Raw genomic sequence first — 22,500 nt, forward strand, 5'->3', positions numbered from 1 at the left:
CGCGCGCACACACACACACACACACACACACACACACAAAGGGGGAGGGTGACAGGGAGGGGATGTGAGCCAACACACACAGTACACATACATTCACACGAAGACAAGACACACACACACACACACACACACACACACACTGTCACTAACACTGACACATTGAAAAAGAAAAGACATTTTATTTTAGTTGCACCCACCTTCAAAATGAGGCCTTGGCTTATCATGAATAAACCATTCGTTCGTTCGTTCGTTCATTCTCTCTCTCTCTCTCTCTCTCTCTCTCTCTCTCTCTCTCTCTCTCTCTCTCTCTCTCTCTCTCTCTCTCTCTCTGGATAAACATGTTAATAAACAATTGGCAATTTACTTATATAAAGTCATAAAAATTAGAAACATCGTTTGCAGTTGAGTGAGGTATTCTTTTCCCCCAGTGTTATTCTGTTTAATAAAAATAACAATTGTAGCTGGGGATTGCTTTTCATATTTTCGGTTTTCATTTACATCATTTATTATGTCTATAAGTATCATATCTGAAATGTTTGTTTACACCACCCCTTCATGAGGGACCATGGCCTGTATTGAATAAACCATCCGTATCCATATCCGTATCTCTCTCTCTCTCTGAAACCTGAACAAACATCTCCTTGTCATGAAAAGAGCACAAGGAAGCATGCTGCAGTGTTTCTATGAGCATGAGCAACGGAAAAATCCGATGAACATTTCTGAATTCATTCCGTTGGGTATTGTTGCCACACGGGAGTTGTCAAAACCTTCATTATATACAATGGAGTTTCCCAACTTCGAGATTTCATCCCAACTTAAGGAAAGCAAAACAAAACATTAAACACACACACACACACACACACACACACACACACACACACACACACACACACACACACACACACACACACACACACACACACACTCGCGCGCGCGCGATATGTTGATGTGAGCAGAAAATCAAATAAATAATCTTCAAAATAAAAATAAAAAAATATTAAAAAAAGACGAAGAAGAAGCACATAAAATACAAAATGATTGCATTGTCACAAGAATTAAATGAAAACCAAACCTACGTATTATGAATTCAATGATGAAAATATCCCACATCCAGGTTCAAGGTTACTAGGTTGGTTCACACTGTATGCCTGAAGGCAGGATTTGCGTCTGTGTATGTACTACAAAATATCTGTACCATCACACTCAGCATGCATTCCTTTTGCCCGGGGTGCAAGCACTGATAAATCAGACCCTTTTGGGCAAGGGTGGTGAGCTATGAATATTCATTGATAGTTTGGTGGCCAGCGCCTAGTTCAGGTATAAAGAAATTGTGTGGATTTGCGTTCTGTGACCGGCACTAAATGAAAAAAAATATACAGAAAAAGAAAAGTGGTTTGTAGTTTATACTTGTTGCATTAATACCAGCTGTTTCTTTTCTCTTTTTTTTTCTTTTTTTTTTTTTCCTTCTTCTTCTTTTTTCTCTCTCTCAAATACTGCTAAAACTGTAAAACTGGAACATCGACGTTTTGTATCGGAACACTGCACTCAACGTAACATAAAAGATTTTCAAAGAGAGTCAGTCAGTTGCTCATACACGAGATTACAAATCTTATTCATTTGAGTGATGTGAGATTCAGACATAATATTAGGGATGAGTAATCATGAAACAAAGGTGTATTGTCATTAACTTGGCAAGTGTACGTACCTCTGGTGGCACGTGAAAAAACGCAAATGAGTAACATGAGGCAAAGACGTTTTACTAACATGGCGCATCGACACGTGCCTCTGCTGGCCCGTGTAAACGCGGATGGCGCAAAGACGTTTAACCTCTGCTGGCACGTGCACAACGTGGATGAGTAACCATGAGACACAGACATTATTGTTATTAACTTAGCGCAAGGATGCGTGCGTCTGCGGGCACGTGCAAACGCGGATGAGTGAGATGAGGCACAGATGTATTTTCATTTATTTGGCGCAAGGATATTACGTACCTGTGCTGGCACGCGCAAACACGAACGAGTAACATGAGGCAGAAACGTTTTATCATTAACTTTTCCCAAGGATGTTTACTTCTGCTGGCATGTGCAAACGCGAATGGGTAACCATGAGCTTTGGCACAGACGTATTACCATTAACTTGCTTGCTTGTTTGCTTGTTGCTTGATCCCTTAGCTCCGTGGGGGACCGTTTGGGCAATTGACTTCTCCATTCTGGACGATCATGTGTGAGTGATTATGTCTCAGCAGATGTCAGCCCTGTCCATTCTTCAATGTTGTTAGACCATTTTTTCCTTTGTCTGCCTCTTCATCTCTTCCCTTCAGCCGTTCCTTGGAAAAAAACTTTTGCAAGGCCGTTTGATCTTGTGGTGTGACTATACCATTTCAGTTTCCGTTTCTTCATGATGGTCAGTAGGTCGTTGTGTGAGCCTGCATGTTAAGTAAAGGTCTGGCGAACTTGCTCGTTCGTGATGTGTTCGAGATGCTCAAGATCTTTCGATAGCATTTCAGTTGTACCATTTGGGTTTTCTTCTGCAGTTCTGCCGTGAGAGTCCATGTCTCGCGTAAAAAAACAACAACAACAAAAAAACAAACAAACAAAAACAAACAGACAACAACAACAACAACAAAAAACCTTTGGCACGTGAAAAACGCGGATAAGTAAAGTGACGCCCAGACGTGTTATGAACTTGGCGGATGGATACGTACTTCTGGTGGCACCGTTGCAAAACGCGGATAATTAACATGAGGCACAGACATATTATCATCAAGTTGACGCAAAGGTACGTAGGTTCATCTGCTGTCACGTGAAAACGCGATTGAGTAGCCTAAGACATATTGTCATTGACGCGGCGCAAGGGTGGCACGTGCAAAACGCGGACCCAGAAAGCACGCAGCGAGCTGCCTGTGTGGAGGGGAACCGGCGACCCGCTTTACTTAGGGACATCTGACAAGGGCTGAACAAAGAAAGTACTTCCTGCCAATCAACAGCCCCCTCGCTACCTCCTGCTTCGGCACACACATGGGAGTCGACCATCGTTTGGTTAAGGGGGATCCGGACTCTTTCCGTTTTTTTTGTTTTGTTTGCTTGTTGTTGTTTTTTTTTCTTTCTCATTGATAGGCTGTGTGTGTGTGTGTGTGTGTGTGTGTGTGTGTGTGTCTGTCTGTCTGTCTATCTGTCTATCTCTGTCTGTCTGTCTCTGTCTGTCTGTCTGTCTCTATCTCTCTTCGTGTCTCTGTCTTTCGATTTCATCTGCGTTTCGTCTGGTGCTCGGTCTCTGAGTATCTTTCTTCCCTGTACTACCCTCTTTATTTCAGTCTCTGTCTCGCTCTCTGTCTCTGTCTCTCTCTTTGTTTCTGTCTCTCCCTTAACCCCCCCACCCCCACCCCTTCCCTCGCTTACCTTCATTAACCCCCTCCCCTGAACCCCGTCCTCCATATCCGCCCCCCCACCCCCCTGCCCCCACGTCCCCTCACACACCCCCTTCTCTGGGCTTTGCGAAGTCAAAAGCTCTGAGTTTTCATTTGCGCGTGACCATGGCCGCACAGAACAGCGGTATCAGATATTAATGGTCAGTGTTGGCAATTTCACTCAGCTGCCTGGTTCTCGTTGATAGGCCATCGATTTTTCCCTCTTCCTGTCTCCTTGATCAGTGCGGAAGGACTGCTTCGACTCTTCTTTTCTTTCGTTCTTTCTTTCATCTTGTCTTTTTTTCTTCTTCTTTTTTTGTATTTTTGTTTTCGTTTTTTCGTATTCATTCTATCTTTTGTTTTTCTTTTGTTTGGTCTTGTTCCTTTATTTTGCTTCTCTTTCCTCGGTTCTCTGTCTCTCTCTCTCTCTCTCTCTCTCTCTCTCTCTCTCTCTCTCTCTCTCTCTCTCACGTGTGCGTGTGTGTGTGTGTGTGTGTGTGTGTGTGTGTGTGTGTGTGATATTAAGATGGAAACGGCATAATGATTTGATCTTCGGTTCTTCCGACTAATGATGACGAATGCGTCTGGCTTGTTAGTTTTTGCCCCTTTCCTTTTCTCCTCTTTTGTTTTTCGTCTTCTGGTCCCTCCCCCCTCCTCCCCCAACCTTTCTCCACCACCACCCCAACCCCACTCTCCTCCCCCCGCCCCCGTTTTTCTTTCTTCTTGAATGTAATATAAAAGATTTAAGAGACGTTCTGTTGACAAGGCCTTCAACAAAATTCTGTCATTCTGAGTGGGTGCCTACTTGATGACTGCTTTTTTTAAAGCCTCCATTATCGTCGTTCGACCTTGAATGATAAGAGAACTGTCATCGTCAGATTTGTAGTACGACGTTTAGCAACACCGTATAAAACACAATTAAAATAATAATGATGGTGATGGTGGTGATGATGATGGTGATGATGATGATGATAACCCCGAAACGGGAGCGGGGAGGGTAAGAGGCGTGACTGTGGGGGTGGATGAGTGATTATCTGAGAGTGATGAAAAGTGAGCGTGAGTTCTTTCAGGGTACACCTATTTTTGTCTTAGTTTCCACCCCACCCACCCCCCATTTACTTGTTAGCTTGGGGATTATAGCCTTTATGTGTTTATAGGCTTTTTTTCTTTTGTGTTAACAACATACATAATACTGGATTGTCATTGCCCCTTTGGTGTTATCGTTATCACAATGGTGGTGATAATGAAAACGACGACTATTGTGGAGACGGCATTGACGATGACGACGACGATGATGCTGATGATGGTCTCTCAGCATATGCCTTGGCAACTAGTTTCGGTCGACAATTCCACCAGATTTTGCATTTATTTAACGTTAGTGACTTGAGTCTCTTGAAGCGTCACAATTCATGCCTATGCAGTTATTGTTATGAGGCAGTTATTTTACGTTAGTGACTGAGTTTCCAGAAGCGTTATAATTCCTGCCCATGCAGACATTGTTGTGAGGCAGTTATTTTACGTTAGTGACTGAGTTTCCAGAAGCATCATTCCTGCTCATGCAGATACTGTTGTTGTTGGGTAGTTTCGATCCCATTCTGACGCAGAGAATAAGGTGTGGCTGGATGGACGGATTTTGCAGGCATCTGTCTGGAAGCGATAGGAGAAGCCAAAGTGGAATGGATGACGTCCAGCGACATCCAGGCCTCGGATGAAGAAGTGTTCAATCATACCACGGTCCTGCCCATCAAAGGTGGGAGCAAGCGTGTGTGTGTGTGTGTGTGTGTGTGTGTGTGTGTGTGTGTGTGTGTGTGTGCGCGCGCGTGCGTGCGTGCGTGCCTGCATCCGTGCGTGCGTGTTTGCGTACATGCTTGTGTATGTGTGTGCGTGTATACATATGTGTGTGCGTTTGTGTGTGTGTGCGTGCGCGGCCGGTGTGTGTACGTGATGATGATTATGATCGCTGGAAGAAAAGCGTTCGTTTCTGCCGTACTTATTCTATTCGGACTGTTGATAGATCCATTATTGTATTGCGGCATTCACTTTAGCCAGATGTTGCATGTTTCATCATTTTCGCTATTTGCACCCAGCAGTATTAGACTGCATATGTGAATTTATATTACTAGGAAGAGAGCAAATAAAAAACGGATATTTTCTGTCCGGAGTTCAGTTGTTGTTGGTTTTGTTGTTGTTTTTGTTTTTTCAATTGTCGTTGTTAGACAGATGGTTTGGTTCATTAACTGATTATTGATCAAGTAAATTTTTGTCTGCCAATGTTTCAGAAATGCAAGAGAACAAAGTTTTGAAAAGAAAATACAAAAAGAAGGAAAGAAAAGAAATTAATAAACGAGGAAAGAACAATAACAATTGTACTAAATCTGCTATACAATAATATTTTTTTTTACTCTTTATATATATATATATATATATATATATATATATATTTAACACTCAACTTTGAGATATTAAAAAATGTGTTACGTAAATTCGTTATAACCAGAACGTCACAACTGACCGTGTCGGGTGGTGAGCCTGTTTGGTGAGTAGTTCAGTTAGAAATGAAGACAAAAATATTGCTTCATCAACCAACACAAATCACACGAGCAGCAAAAGAAACAAAGAAGAAAAAAACAACAACCAAACAATCACTTTAATTATACAAACTTTACCGTAATTCATCGCAAGATACAACATGGAGTCGAGTATAGGTAAATCATTGTTATTCACGGTGGAAAAAATTTTAAAAATCATTTTTTAGGAAACATTTCTATCTCTTCTTTTCTTCTTCACCCATAGTTGTGTGAAGAGTCATTGGGGCGCCGCGCAGAACATTTCACCAGATTCCTCCGTGTTTGTTAGTTGTGTGTCAAAGCCTGAGTCTCAGCAAATGGTTTTCATGCACATTCTGCAATTTTGTCAGTCCGTCGCAACAACAAAATAATATCTAAACAGAACAAAGCAGCAAGACAAAAAACAGCATTATTAATTTTTGTGCTTTGTGTGGCCTTTTTGCAGGTGAAAAACAACAACAACAACAACAACAAAAGAACAACAAAAAAACAAACAGCCTTATTTTTCCCCCTTCTCTGTGTGGCCGTGTTGCAGGCGAAAAACAAATCGACGACGAAGGGTTCCTCCACCCGGGCTCCCACTACTTCCCCTTCGAGTTCACGCTGCCCCAGAAGCTCCCCAGCTCGTTCAAGGGCAAGCACGGGCGCCTTCGCTACTATGTTCGCATGACGGTGTACTCTCAAGGCGTGTTCTCGCAGGGCGGCCCCCACACTGAACGCACCAGCAAGTTCGCCGTCATCGGGGCGCTGGACCTGAACAACGAGCCCGATGCTTCGGTGAGGTTTTGGTGTTTGTGGTGTTAGTTCCACTCCAGCCAGTGAGAGGGTGCCACATCGGAATCGTGGTTTGAGTATGCGTGCTAGCTATTTGTGTTGTTACAAAACTCTGCTGCCCGACTCGTCCTCAGAAAGAAAAGATTTGAGCACATCACTCCTCTTTTGCAACATCTCCACTGGCTCCCCGTCTCACACAGAATAAAGTACAAAACAGCACTCTATGTTATAAATGTATTCACAAATCTGCCCCTTCCTATCTCTGCGGCTGCCTTCACCTCTACACTCCATCTCGCTCACTACGATCGGCTTCGGATCCATACTCTGTTCACGCATACCCAGATTCAAACACTCGACTGTTGGCCGCCGTTCTTTCTCTGTCTCTGGACCTTGCAGTTGGAATGAACTTCCTCTTTCGTTTCGTCAAGTCTCCACACTCAGCTCTTTCAAGTCTGGCCTTAAAACCCACCTCTTCCCAAAATAGCCTCCCTTCCCTGCCTCTTCCTTGTCTTCAGTTTCTCCAGTTTTAGAGTTATGTGTGCGTGTGAATGACTGGTGCGAAAGCGCTTTGATTTGTCTCTGCACAAGATTCGGCGGTATATAAATACCATTATTATTATTATTGTTAGTTCCAGCCAGTGAGAGTGCGTCACCTCAGAATCATGGTTTGAATATGCGTGCTAGCTATCTGGGCCAATCAGTTCGTGTCTTAACTCGTCAGGGCGTCGGTCGCTTTCATCACAGCTCGCGTCACTCGGTTGGCATTTTTGTTCGCACAACCGATTAGTTTTAAACCTCTTGATTTTAGTCAGTGTTGTTAGTTTGTTCGGTGTTTCTCGCGCTGGCGCGAGGAAATCGGAACACTGCTGAAACTCCCCAAGGACTGCCTGAAAAACTTCTCCTACGGCCTGCACTGACCGCAGAACCTGGCGACTGGCCATCTATAGAGGGTTTCTGGCGTTCGAGGAGATTTTCTTCTAGAAGCGCCAAAGAGAGGAGAGGTGACCTATCATCTGCTACTACCTGCCCACGGTGCGGCCTCATTGCGTCTGCCTTTGGGTTATGTTGTCATTATCCGGAGTCCCTGACGTCTTCATGTTTCGCGATAGAGTTCAATGGCGTGTGTGTTTGCGTTTGTGTGTGTGTGTGTGTGTGTTTAGAGCCGGTAACGAGTAGGGGTGTGGAGGAAGGGAGCTAGCAGGGGAGGGAGGGAGGACGTTGTGTGTGTGTGTGTTTGTGTATGTTTGTGTGTGTGTGGTGTGTGTGTTTATGACATATAGTGTTCGTGTGTTTCTTTGTTCGGTTGAGGAATTTTGTCATTCATGCTTAAATGCAGAAAATCCGGTGATTGCTTTAGGAGGTAGAGTGAGGAAAAAAGAAACACTATCACAGTATCAGTAAAAATGTTACTAAATTAATGTTTTGTCAGTCAGTAACGACAGAGAAAAAGACGCGAAGAAGTTCTAGTGTCATAATGTGTGAGCGTACTAGTAGAGTTTGTGTGTGTATGTTAGTGCGTGCTTGTGTATGTACACAAATGCATGTACGCATGTGTTTTGGATGCATGTCTTGTCTGTCGGTGTTTTCATAGAGAGAGAATGATGTACGCGGCGCACACATAGATGTTTACATGTACATATATACGCAACAGCACCCAGCCTTGCCGTCGTTCTGGCTGATTTATTTTGCATGTGACTATTTCGGGAGTTAACGAATACAGTCATTCCACTGACAGAACCAGTGCCACACATACGTGCAGACACTAAATCAGTGAAAAATCGACAGAGCGCATGTCCGCTGACTTGCAGTGGATTAAGGTCTAGTCTTATCTGGCCCAGACTAGGATCGGGGGCCTGCGCCGTGATCGATCGTTGCGCCAATTAGGGGATGTGTGATTCGATCTGGTGGTTCTTTTTGTCGGTCTGGATGCAACTCAGGATGTCTGGGTCAGCATCGCGTAATAGTCTCATGGAGAAAAAATGCGTGAAAAAAAAGACTTTGTTGGTGTTTTTCTCTCTTTCTTTCAACATAATACATTACGCTTGTCTTTCTGACTGTCTTGTCTTTCTATACTCGACACAGAAATGTACTCCTGTCCGTCCGGGTGTATAGTTAGGGGTAACGAATAAAAACTGGAGCAAATATTGAGAATTGATAAACATGATCTCTTTTTAATCTGGTGGTTCTTTTTGTCGTTCTGGATGCAACTCAAGCTATCTGGGTCAGCATCGCGTTATAGTCGCATGGAAAAAAATGCGTGAAAAATAACTTTGTGGATGTTTTTTTCTTTTCTTTTTGTCCAGCATAATGTATGACGCATGTCTTTCTGTCTTGTCTTTCTATACTCAGCACAGAAATGTACTCCTGTCCGGGTGTATAGTAAGCGATAATGAATAAAGACTGGAGCAAATATTGAGAATTGATAAACATGATCTCTTTTTGACCTACAGATCACTGAGTATCTGTACACTCAGCAGACTACTGGACTGATCGAGTGAACAGTTCACCCATGACCCCGGCCTTTCCGTCGTTCTGGCTGATTTATTTTGCATGTGACTATTTCGGGAGTTAACGAATACAGTCATTCCACTGACAGAACCAGACCAATACATATGCGCAGACATTAAATCAGTGGAAAATCGACAGAGCGCTTGTCGGCTGACTTAGTTGGTCGGTGGGTCTGTGGGTTCCTCTGCGATGATTTAAGGGCCAGCCTTATCTGGACCAGAATAGGGTCGACCCTGCGCCGTGATCGATCATTGCGCCAATCAGAGGATATGTAATTCGATCAGGTGGTTCTTTCTGTTGGTCTGGATGCAACACAAGCAACGCGTCAGCATCCAGTTATAGTCGTAGAGGAAAAACTGCGTGAAAAAAAATCACGTTATGGATGAATGTCCGGCGCATGTCTCTCAGAGTGCCTTTCTTGCTGTATTATTTGGCACGAAAATGTACTTGTGGGTAGGTGTCAGTCTGGGTGTATGGTAAGCGATAATGAATGAAGATTGGGCGTCAAAAATTCGATAAACATGTTGTCATTTAAATCTGCAGATCAGTGAGTAAATTTTCAACTGGATGACTAATCGACTGTGTGAGCAGGTTACTAATTGCCAGCAGGATTTACGATTACAGATTAACTGTTAATTCATTGATAAGGTTTGTCCTCAAATGGTTTCACTTATAATGATTTGTTAGTAGATTTACCGTTTTCACAACTGGTTGCTCCACTGTTTAAAATTGCTGACTGATCTACCAAGACTTGCAACTCTGGTTGTTGCAATTTTCCTTGCTGTTGTTGACAATTGTTTTCTTTTGTTTTGTGTAATTGTTTGTTGTTGTTTTTTTCATGATTTACTATTTTCGTCTGTGATTCGAAGTGTTTCAGTAACTTAATGTCTGAACAGCTGTAGCTATAGCACCGGCCTTGTGCTGCCAGATGACTCGTGATGTTCAAAGGTTCATTGACTCTGTCGGTGTAAGGGTTGCAACACCCAATATTGGATGCATGGTAAACAATCAGCAGTCAGCTCTAGTCCGCAGTCCAAGTAGATCATAAGTACTTTAAAGCATTAAGTCAGTGAAATAATTCCCATTTGAAAAACATTCTTAAACTAACTGCCGATTCATCTGTCAACCAGTCAATAAAAAAAAAAACACACACAAAAAAACTGCTTAACTGCTGTGTCAGTCAGTCTGTTAGGCTTCAGTCAGTCGCCGTTTATGTTACTCTGTATTCAGATGGTGAAAATAAAAATAATAACGGTCATTACTTTTCACTTTCAGTTGATAGTAATATTTTGTTACTGCGTATAAGACACATACCACACTGACATATTTTGGTGGTAAATTCTTATTTGAAATATATATATAATGGACTGAGGCAGAAAGAAAAATCAGATATCATATGGGCATCACGGAAAAGCAACAGCATACAAACAAACAAACAAACGGAAAAAAGAACAACAACAACGCAAAGCAAACGCATAGAAAATAAATCTTGTCACGCATTGTTCCTACTACATAACGTGATGCCCGCCCGACGGAGTTGCATCCGGACCAGCAAAGAACCACCTGACCGAATTACACACACTCCGCACTCCGTAATGGCGCAATGATCGATCACGGCGCTAAAGGCCTCTCGATCCCGCTCCCTGCCCTAGATAAGGACTGGTACTAAATCCATTGCCGGGGACTTTCAGTCGCAGCGAGCTAGCGCCCGGTCGATTTCCACCACTGATTTAGTAGTGTCAGCGCGTAGTGTTGGTTCTGTGGAGCGGCGTTATTTGTTGCTAACATTCGGCAATAGTAATCAGGAAATTTAGGTCAGTGAGAACATCACACTGATGAACTTTTGAGGGAATTTTGAAAGACGTGTGTGTGTGTGCGTTTCTGTGTTTGTGTGTGTGTGTGTGCGTGCGCGCGTAAGTGCGTGCGTGTAAAAAAAGAAAAAAAGAAAAAGAAAAAAAACTGTCCTAATTGTGCATCCGGTTGAAATTAGCCTAGTGAGAGAGAAGCCAGTTGTTTCTTTTTTTTTTCTGTGTGACAGAACTTCAAAATGCTGAGAGAAAGAGAGAGAGAAAGAGAGAGAGAGAGAGCACCAAAGGAAGCAGACGACGAACAACGATAATGCTTACAAAGGATAATTCAAAACAGCAGAAGTGTGCCATCATTACTAACCCAATTTACCATACGCACACACCCATTACGCTGCTTCTGCCTCTTCCCCTTGCCTCTTGTCAAAAAGGGCTTGGAGGACGAGGGGGACGGGGGAGGGTTGGGGGGATATAGCAGAAGAGAAAAAGGAAAAGGAACGGCTGAAAAGCTTTAGGAAAGGAGGGGGGCGGGGAGGGGTGGTGGGGGAGGGGGGGGGAAGAAAGAAAGAAATAAGAAAAAAAAAAAAAAAAAAAAAACGCCGAGAGAAGTGGTGATAGGCCATAATTGTCTCCCTGGTCCCGGTTCCTTTTTCTCTCCCATCTTCTTCTATCCAGCTACCCGCTAATTTCTGCAGTGTTCGTTCGATTCACCGCGCTTTTTACCCCCAGCGCTAATCCTCACTTCATTAGGATGCGGGCCTGGCTGCTCCGTTCTTGTGGAGTTCTGTGCCATGGATCAGCACTTCAGACCTCGTTAGCTTGGCAGGAAAGATGGTGCAACGGAAGGCCCTTTTTTTTTTCTTTTGCGTGCGTGTGTGTAGATTTTTTTTCTCTGCAGAATACTGACAATGACTGTTTAGTTGCCATGCATCCCCGCTGTTGGTTATTCCACGGCTTAGTGAATGGCGACAAAATTACTACTGAATTCGGCTAATTGGACATTTCAGTTTGTTTTTTGTTTTTTTTGTTTTTTTGTTTTTTCTCTTCCTATTAGAAAGACTAGCACTAAGACCACACCACATAAAATCCACCGAGTTGAGGGAATAGAAATACCTTCCCATTTCATTTGATTAAACTCATCGTTGTGGTGACGGTGCATAATATCGTATTGTTATGTATTATCATGTGTTTTGTTGTATTACATATCATGTTGTGTCGTTTCAGAGTACATAGCAAAGTCAGTTGTTTGTCGGTCGTGTTTTGATGGAAACACAATTAAACACACACACACACACACACACACACACACACACACACACACACACACAAATGTTCGTAGTACTGTACCCTGTGAATTGCATAAATATTTAATGAATATTATGTCACTCGTTTTATGTTTTGTTGTCCTGTGGTGTAGTTTGTTCCGCATCAAATGATGGATAGTTACCGGTGAAGAACATTTGGAAGTGATAGGAATCTGGTGCAGTATGTATGAATTCATTTACTATCCTGTCGGATCTCGTAATTCCAAATTATGTGTTATTGTGTGATGACGGCTGCCTGTGTGAAATGAGGCTTTTGGAAGTGGTGATCGGTTTGGGGTGGGGTGGTGGTATTTTTTATATTAGGTTTATTGCTGTGATATTGATCGCATTTTATGCAGTTATACATTTTTTTCACATAAAAAAAATTAAAGAAAATATCATCGGTTTCCCTGACATTTTGTATGTGTACATGTGAATGTGCGTGCGCATGTGTGTGTGTGTGTCTGGGTGTGTGCGCGCGCGTGCCGTTCATGATCGTGTTCCGTATCGCTTGATACACCATTCACGCCAATCACAAAGGGATGCTTCATCTCTATATTTTGTAGAGGAAATCAATGATTATGAAACGGCACAATGCGTGTCTAGTATTGAACTGTTCTGTGGTGTTTGGACTGTAATGCATTGTGCTGTGCTATGCTATTGCTGTATTGCTCTGCACTGTACTGCACTGTATGTGTATGGGTAATCGGTCGTTTCGCTCCATTGTCATTTCGCCCCATTGCCGTTCGTTTGTGTGTGTGTGTGTGTGTGTGTGTGTGTGTGTTTATAAAACGCGTTATTCATGAAATAAAGAACATTTATACGCTAGAATTGTGACGACGACGACAACGATGATGGTAATGACAATTGTATTGGTTGCTGCTACAGTTCCCGGTGGAAAACAACACTGTTGTTTACGTTTGTATGTTTGTTTTGTGGGTTTTTTTTTAAACCCGTTATCCATCAAGCCGGGGGTGGACAGGCTTGACGCTCGGTGACGCCCTGAGGAAATCAGAAAACCGTGAAGAGTGGAGAGGGGTGGTGGCCAGGTCAGCAGCGGTGCCCCAACGGTCTGAACCCAGACTACGGGAGAGGTGAAGGTGAAGGTGATCCATCAAGCACAATTTTTGGTGACGACGACGATGACGATGACAATTCTGTGGTTGCTGCCTACAGTTTCCGGTGGAAAACAACACTGTTTTTTGTTGTTTGTTTTGTTTTATAAAGCGCGTTATCCGCCAAACACACGTTACGGTGGTGACGACGACGATGATGACAGTTCCGTGGTTGTTGCGACAGTCGCCGTTAGAGAACACCTTTTTTTTTCTTTATGTGTGTGTGTGTGTGTGTGTGTGTGTGTGTAAAGCACGTTATTCATTAAAAAAACAAAAAAAACAAACAAACAAAAAACCACGTACACGCTACAATTGTGACGACGACGATAATGATGATGGTGATGACAATTCTGTGTTGGCTGCTTGTTGCCCGCAGCTGCCGGTGGAGAACGACACGTTCGAGGCGGTGGGGTCCTGGTGCTGCATGGCGGGCACGGTGACGGCCTTGCTCCGCCTGGACCGTAAAGGCTACATCCTCAAGGAGGCCATCCCCGTGTGGGCCGAAATCAAGAACCTCAGCGCCCGCCGCATCGTGCAGACCATGGTGTCGCTGGTACAGGTGAGGTTTTGGGGTGGTAGGGGTGGGAGTGGGGTGTGGATGTGTATGAGGGGAGGGGGTGGGTGGGTGGGGTGTGGGTGGTGGATGTATGTTTGTGTGTGTGTTTGGATTGGTAACTGGGTGGGTGGATGAGTTACGGTTGGTGTGTGGGGGGGTGAGGGAGGGGAGTGGGTTGTGTGTATGTGTTATGTTTGTGTGTGTGTGTGGTGTAGCTGGTGCAGGTATGGTTGATTGGTGGTGGCGGGTATGGTTGGATGGGTGGTGGATGTGTGTTTGTGAGTGTGTGTGTGTGGGGGGGGTGAGGGTGTATGTGGGTGGGTGGTTGGGTGAATGTGTGTGTGTGGGGGGGCTGATTGTGTGTGTGTGTGTACTATTTGTTTATGGTATGCGCGCGCATATGTGTGTGTGCGAATATGTGTCTGTCTGAATGTGTGTGTGTGCACGCACGCGTGTGTGTATGTGTTTGTGTGTGTGTGCGTGCGTGCGTGTGTGTGTGTGTGTTTGTGTAGATGGGTAATTGGGTGAATTCTTGTGTTCGTGGTGTGTGTGTGTGTGTGTGTGTGTGTGTGTGGTGAAAGTATTGTATGAGAGAGAGAGTGTGAATGTGTGTCTATGTGCGCTTGCGCGTGGGGGTTGATTCTTTGGTTCTTGTGAGTGTTTGTTGGTTTGGTGATTGTGTGTTGATTTTGGGATTGGGGATATAATCACAGCTCGGGTTCTGGTTTGTATATGTTTGCTTCTTTTTGTTTTTTGGCCGCAGTGTGTGTGTGAATGCTTGAGAAAATAATCCTTGTTTGCTGCTTTTATTTTTTTCTTTTCCCTTGGCAAGTGCTTTCATGTATGTGCTTGTGGGTATGCGCCTGTGTTTGTACGTGTGTTAATGCGTGGGTGGTTGAGAGAGCGTCAAAGGACAAATGAGGAGAAAGACTCACAGAGAGATAGCGAAACAACGTTGATGGATTAGTGTTCAATAACTATGGTGGAAACTGTTTAATTCTTTTTCTTTGTTCTTCTCCTCTCTCTCTCTCTCTCTCTCTCTCTCTCTCTCTCCTGCGCGCGCGCATGTGGTCCTCTGTCTCTGTCCCTCTTTCTCTCTTCGATTCTGCCCCCCCCCCCCCCCCTTCCTTTTCCTTCCTCCCCTCTCTCTGTCGCCTTTTCTCTGTGTCTGTCTTTCTTCATTTCATTGCCCAGAGGGCTGGCTATAAGAATGAAATGAAATAAATGTATGTGTGTTTGTACCAATACCAGTATCCTTGGAATACCATTCGTTCGCTTTCTTGTCCTGTCTTCACACTCACACTGTTCCTCTCGCACCCCCTCACTCACTCATTCACTTATTTAGTGAAGCTCATCCTCACTATCTCGCACGCACTCACTGTCGCTCACTCGCCAAGTCTTGCTCATCCGTCTCACTCATTGAGCAACTATTCGAGTAACAGTCCAACTGAAATCTGAAATAAGAAGAGTTGCAGAGATTGAGGGGAAAGGGGGTGGGGTGAGAAGAGAGTGTGAGGGAGAGATAATTTCATGGAATAGCCAGATAAACAAATGAAAATCACAGTAACGATAAAACGATGAAAATAAATAATCTTTTGTCCTCGTGTGGATTAGAGGAAAGTTGATGAAAAGCAGAGGGAAAAGAAATTGAAGATATATCATTAATGTAAATATATGTTAGAACAGACAGCCTATAAGATATTACATGATTTAGAAAGGGAAAACATAACTGGGTAACGAAGGTTCGTATTTGTTCGAATATGGATTTGGCTTTGTATGGATGGGACAGGGTGTTGGTTGTGTTAATGGCTTTATATCTCTTTTTCGCCAAAGGCTTAATGATTGTAGATGGCAAACATGGTATAGTCACATTTGTACTAGTGATAGATTTGATATGTATAGAACATTCTGTAATATACCTGATTTGAAACCTTATCTGTTATTAGATATAGACAGGCATCTGAAACGTGTAACGACGAGCTTTAGACTAGGCATATCAGAATTGACAGTGCATCACTTTAGATACAGAAGTTTTTGTGCAAACGATTTAGTCTGTCCTTTATGTCATGAATCCCAAGAAAACCAGGTGCACTTTGTTCTTTGCTGCCCAGCACTAAAACATATACGTCAAATGTTTATAAATCCTAAGTACTACAAGCTTCCCTCGCTGTTCAAGTTGAATTTGTTAATGTCGTCAAGCAATATCAATGACGTACATAATTTTTCGGTATTCTTATATAAGGCATTCAAATCAAGAGACATTGTTACTTCGTAAAACAGTTATAATGTACTTTTTGTTGTCTGTGTACTTACACGGGTACAATGCACGGTTTGTTGTCTATATTAATGCTTTTTTTGTTTATGTGTTTTCGTTGAGTTGTATTATGTTTACGTATACCCCCTTCACTCGGGGTTGTGGCCTGATTGTGAATAAACCATTCCAATTCTCTCTCTCCACCCCCCCGCCCCACCCCACTCTCTCTCTCTTCATCTGCAGCAGAATGAAGTATGCATGAAGCACTGCGGAATGGCACTACATGGTATGAGTCAGTCAGACAAATGGAAAATTGCTGTGTCAGGAAGCAGATGCTTAGGCGCTGGCATGGTTTCACCGTTATACACCACCTACAGTGCCTGCAAGAGCACCTTCATTCACTAGAATACAACTTAACACAAGTGTTGTCTTTTCCTGGTCATTTCTTACTTTCTTTCTTTCTTTCGTTATCTATCTATCTTTCATTCTTCTGTCCTCTCCTCTCTCCTCCTCCATTCCCTCCTCCACCTCTTCCTCCTCATTCCTCTTGTCCTTCCTACCCCTCCACGTCAAAGTAACGATAAAGTAAAGACCGGTCCAGATGGAATAAGTATGTATACAACGAAAAGAAACAAACATTTATGTATTGCAATGATTGGAAGCTATCAAACCTGAACCTGAATACACACACACACACACACACACACACACACACACACACACACACACACACACACACACACACACGCATGCGCTTACTTACACTCTCACACACACACAGGAACGAAAAAATAAAAACAGAAAAAAACGCGACATTCAAAGCACGCCATGAAATATGCAAACGCAATTCTCAGAACAAACAACGCGCGCCCTCAGCAACGAGAAATAAATGCAATACTGGATTAATTAATGTAAGTTTAACCTGGCCTCGGGTAAAGGTTTGCGCAGGAAAGTGTTGAATGTCCAGTTACATAATCATACTGCTGGCGATTGTAGACAATGCAAGGTTTATCGGTGTTGTAAATCATAGCCAGCCCGATGCAATCAGTGACCTGTTATTCACGTCTGCCTGTCATGATTTCCTCTGTAAACAAAAAACAAAACAAAAACAAACAAACAACAACAACAACAGCAACAAAAATCGATCGACCATCACACTTTCAAGCATCTGGGAGCAAGCTTTCTGGCACCGGGGATGGTCCTTGGAGCTGACTGTGTTTTGATAAAGCCATCCCTGTATCGACTGAGTTGAAGCCGAGGGAAAGAAGGTGAAAAGAAAGAAAGAAAAAAGAGAAGAGGAAAGAACATGTGTTTGTTTTTAATCCTATCCCCACTCTCCTGACAGACTGTTCAAAACTTTGCCAGAAGGTGTTTTCTGATGTCGACCCGGCTGAAGTGAACCGAAACAAAAAGCATTCAATGCTTGTTTTCTTCTCTGAGCTCTACTCATTTTGCTTCTTGTCAGTCACTTACAAGCTTTGTATACGTTGCAAACTTCGGACAGAACTTTTGCGTATATGTCATTATTCCAGCGTTTCTGCCCGAATGGTGGCGCTTTTGGAAATGTTCTTGAGGCCCATTGGAATATGGAGAGAGAGGGGGGAAAAAAAAGAAAAGAAAGAAAGAAAGCTTTACGAATACACGGCTTGCCGAAGAACATGGGAATAGCGATCGAACGTGGTGTTTGAAACAGCAGGTTTAAGTTGTGTAGAGTTTGGATAAAAAAAGGAGAAAGAAAAAGAATGGTCACGATTAGCAGAACGTGTGTGTGTGTGTGTGTGTGCGTGTGTGTGTGTGTGAGCGCGCGCGAGTGAATATGAGTGTGTGTGTGTGTGTGGCGCGCGTTTTATTAATATGTATATCGATTTCAACACGGTTTGGACCAGTTGAAACGTTTTCTCTTTTTTTCTTTTTTTTTTCTTAATTCTGAACATGATGTAGTTATTCGCCCTTGACCGCCCTAAGGTGAAGGACACATGTGACTTCAATGTTAATGACTAGTTATGTATGTGCGATACGAAGTTATCTTTATACTCGGAGCTTCACGACTGACCAAGGGCCAAAGGTCAAGGACAATCAGTCTGGCGGTTTGGATGGTAGAGACTGGGAATGTCTAGGCTGATGCCATTGTTCTTTTAGACATATGATTACTTAGTTTAAAATCATCTCTCGTTTTTTTTTGTTTTTGTTGTTGTTGTTTTTTTGTTGTTGTTTTTTTTTTAACATTCTGGTTTAAATCGTGGTCGAAGAGACATTTCAAACGTTTTTAATTTTTGAATCTAATCGGAAATGCATATAAACGGACCATTCCCTCCTCCCGCTCCCATCTCCGCCAGACACACACACACACACACGCACTACCCCGACCTTAACCCTTCTCAAAAAACAAAAACAAAAAAAAGGACAAAAAAAGCCAGAACAACGCAACAACAAAACCGACCAAATAAATAAATAAATAAATCGTGTTAGATGGAACTTCATTTTCAGAAGCAATACCGGGCCATGACACTGAAGAAATAACCTTTCTCTTCTACAGATTGTGTGTGTGTGTGTAAGCGCCCGCCCGCGCACATGTGTTTCTGCGCACTCATATGTTTGCTCCACCTTGTGCGCGCAAATGTTAGTTGGAGAATGCATTTCGGCACGTAGTACTGTGGATTTTGATGGAATGGTTATCTCTTTCTTGGGCTTTTATGAGTCGCACTTACGTAATCGTGTTTGAATACGCATTCAGCGTATGAAAACTGTGTTCAGCTTTTCCATCAGAAGCTGTCATTAAATTTTAAGCGATCGGTTTGTGAGATAGCCGAGTTAAAAAATTGGCTGTCTGTTGAGATTTGTGAATGCTAATTTGTGTGATCTAAAAATTCTCTACATGTTTTCGTAAATGAGAGTTGCAGAAGCCGCTACATTTGTAATGAAACCAGTATCGCGTATTCCAGTGTATACATGTAATGTCTGTTTAGTATTCTGAAAGAAAAATATATACATGATTAATGAAATATTATAACAGATAATGAAATATACAAAAGATAAAAAAGTAATGAAGACACAGAATCACGGGAAAGAACTCGCGCGGTCTTTACTATCTTCTGAGACAGTGTGATATTCCTGTCGTCTTTTAGTTAGCTGCACAAAGAAAAGGAAGGAGGGGGTGGGGGTGGGGGGAGGGCGGGGGGAGATTGTCTGCTATCAAACCAGTCCTTTGCAACGCTAGTTGTTGTTTGTTTCCTTTGACCTTGTTTAACAGTATGGTGCAGTTCTGCTCTCATTGCATCCGGTGTGCACATTCTCTATAAGGCGATTTTTCATACGTAGCCAACGCATGCACATGACACACACGCACATCGATTCACACGGATACTCACACGATCTTAACACGCGCACACGCACATACACTTACGCACGTGCACATACAACCCCCTCCCCCCCCCCCACACACACACACGTAGACACAAGAAATTCACAAACACACAAACAGTTAATGCACACACGCGTGTGCGCACGCACTTGTATATACTCAAACATGCGCGCACACACATACGTACGCGTACACGCACACTCACAAACACACACACACACGCGCGCGCACACACACACACACACACGCACACATGAGCGCACACTCACACAAAAAAACATACACTCATGCACACTCATATATACATTATTCTCTGCCAGTGTGTATGTCCTCCTCGCGCACAACTGAACAGCTGAAGACCAGCTTCGCTCTGAGTAGTTTTGGTCTGGATGGTGGGGAAAGCGACTCATGCATCCATCGATCGATCTTTCTTCCCCTTCCATTCTCCAACCCCTTCCTTCCCCCCGCCTCCGCCCCCCCCCCCCTCCCGGTACCCCTACATACACGCACTTACCTTCTAGCTCTCCCATCTCTCTGCACCCCCATCCACACCCCCCTCATGTTCCTTCCCTCACTCAGTTCAATCCCCTTTTGTCAAATCCCTTCCATCTCCTACCCATCGACTAAGCCGTTCTTCAGTCAGATGCTGTACCAAACCCACGTTCGAGCCAGGTTTTTTTTTTTATTATTACAATTTTTTTTCTTGTCTCCATACAAAGCTGAACAGGAAATTATTGATTTTGTTAACCGTTTCGTTGCGCTCCTCTTTTGTGTCACCGCGCTGGTGATGCGGGTTGCGTTTGTATGGGAATGGTGACATTTTATAATTGTGTCCCGCTGCGGCATTTTGAACTACAGAGGGAGAAGGGTTTACTGGGAGCTTTAAGATAAAACGTCAGTGCGTTTTTGTATTGTGTGGTTTTTATTGAGGATGTAGGGGTGGGGAAGGGGGGCGTTTGTGCGAAGGGGAGGGGTTGGGGGGGAGTTTGGAGTGCAGTTTTGGAGCGATAGAGGAATGGAGCGGCGATGGGGACGAGCGAGGAGGTGTTTGTGTTTGTGACTGTGGGGGAGAGGTGTGTGTGTCTGTGGGAGATGTATGTGAGGGAAACACTAAATAAATTATGATTGTGTGTGTGTGTGTGTGCATGCGCGAGCGCATATGTGTGTATGATGTGTGTGTGTGAGAGAGAGAGGGGGAGAGAGAGAGAGAGAGAGAGAATCAGCTTTTTTTTTTCATTGCCCGGTTGAAAAAAAACACGTTTCGAGCAGATAAAACCACAGTGTAACACAGAACAATGCAAAAGCTCTCCTCTCTCTCTCTCTCTCTCTCTCTCTCTCTCTCTCTCTCTCTCTGTGTTTGTGTGTGTGTGTGTTCGCGCGCACGCTTGGGCATGTATGTAAGTGTGCGCAGGTTGTCTCCGATTTACTTTTGATTTACTTTTCTCAAACATAAATGAATTAAGAAATGAACAAATAAGATAAAAGGAAATAAAACAAATGAATAAAAACGGAGTTCGGCTTGAACCGACGTTCTTGCAATGGGCTGGCGAGCGACCAATGCCTCCATTCATCATATCGACAGAGAACAGTACATTCTTCCTCTCGGCTTGTTTCAGGGAGTGTGTGCGTTGTCGTGGATTTCCATCCGTGTCCGCATTTCTCTCTGTCGTGTCTGTCGATTTCCGTCCTGGAGACCAGCCCACCTTTCCTCTCTCTCTCTCTCTCACAAACACATACTCATGCACGCGCGCATGCGCCGAATATCATTTAAAAAGTGAAAAGACGTTAAATTAAATAAAGAAGAGACGCACGCACGCGTGCGCGCGCACGCACTCACGCAAACAGCTGACACACACACACACACGCGTGCGCTTACAGTGCTCTCACATACAAGCACATACATTCTCTAAACACACACACACACACACACACACTTTCTCTCTCTCTATCTTTTTGGCCAACACTGATATAGTGTGGAGCTGTGCAAGTTGTGCGATTTTGAAGACACAAGTTCCCTCCTGTGTACAGTTTCGAAGCCCACCCCCGCAGTTTCGCCCTCCCCCACCCCCATCCCCCATCCCCCACTCCGTCTTCTGTTTTGCTCAGCTGGCGTTCCAGACATCACCTGCTCTAGGCCAGGAGCTGGGAACAGGTTGTCGTTGCGTATACCTATCTGTCTATCTATCTATCTATATATCTATCTGTCTATCTATCTATCTGTCTGTATATCTATCTGTCTATCTGTCTGTCTATTTATCTATCTATCTATCCATCTATCTGTGTCTGTCTGTCCGTCTATCTCTCTATCTGTTTATCTATCTAGCTATCTAGCTATCTATCTATGTCTGTATCTGTCTGTATCTGTCTGTCTATCTTTCTATCTATCTGTCTATGTATATCGATCTGTCCGTCTGTCTGTCTATCTATCTGTCGGTCCATCTAATTTTAGAAAACGCACACATACATACGCGTGCTATGTGTTCGGGCGTGCTATCGTCGACGGCATTAATTTTATTTGCGAGTTCCTTTCCTTTCCGGCAGTGTGTATTCCTCCCTGCCATTGAAGCTCAGTGTTGTAAAGAAAAAGATCCGTCTCTGGTTTAGTTTCTCTGTAATTACTGAAGCCCACAAAACACATCAGTACCCTTGTCGACTCATGTTCTCCAAGAAAATGCCTTGCCCAAGAAAAAAAACTGAGGGGTTGGGGCAGCCTTTTGTGCAACGAGTAAGCAGAATAAGTGAGTAACCAGTATCAAAACCCTTGGCTGTTCACTGACATCTTTCTTTTTTCTTTCTTTCTTTCTTTTTTTTTTTAACCACCGATAGTCCATAATTGCTGTTAGTTTTGTT

The 22,500-nt window shown here is 43.5% G+C and overlaps 1 protein-coding gene across 2 annotated transcripts in view; it reads left to right on the plus strand.

Annotated features, from left to right (window-relative positions):
• LOC143283331 (arrestin domain-containing protein 3-like) overlaps positions 1–22,500 on the plus strand; it is a 202,283-nt gene that overhangs the window by 151,732 nt on the left and 28,051 nt on the right. For both annotated transcript variants that reach the window (XM_076589530.1, XM_076589531.1), the window contains 3 exons: positions 5,046–5,156; positions 6,509–6,750; positions 13,856–14,038. In XM_076589530.1, the coding sequence (XP_076445645.1) occupies positions 5,046–5,156; positions 6,509–6,750; positions 13,856–14,038 (536 nt within the window). The remainder of the gene's footprint in view (positions 1–5,045; positions 5,157–6,508; positions 6,751–13,855; positions 14,039–22,500) is intronic.

This window comes from Babylonia areolata, chromosome 6 (assembly GCF_041734735.1).
Source record: "Babylonia areolata isolate BAREFJ2019XMU chromosome 6, ASM4173473v1, whole genome shotgun sequence".
Classification (NCBI taxonomy): Eukaryota; Metazoa; Mollusca; class Gastropoda; order Neogastropoda; family Buccinidae; genus Babylonia; species Babylonia areolata.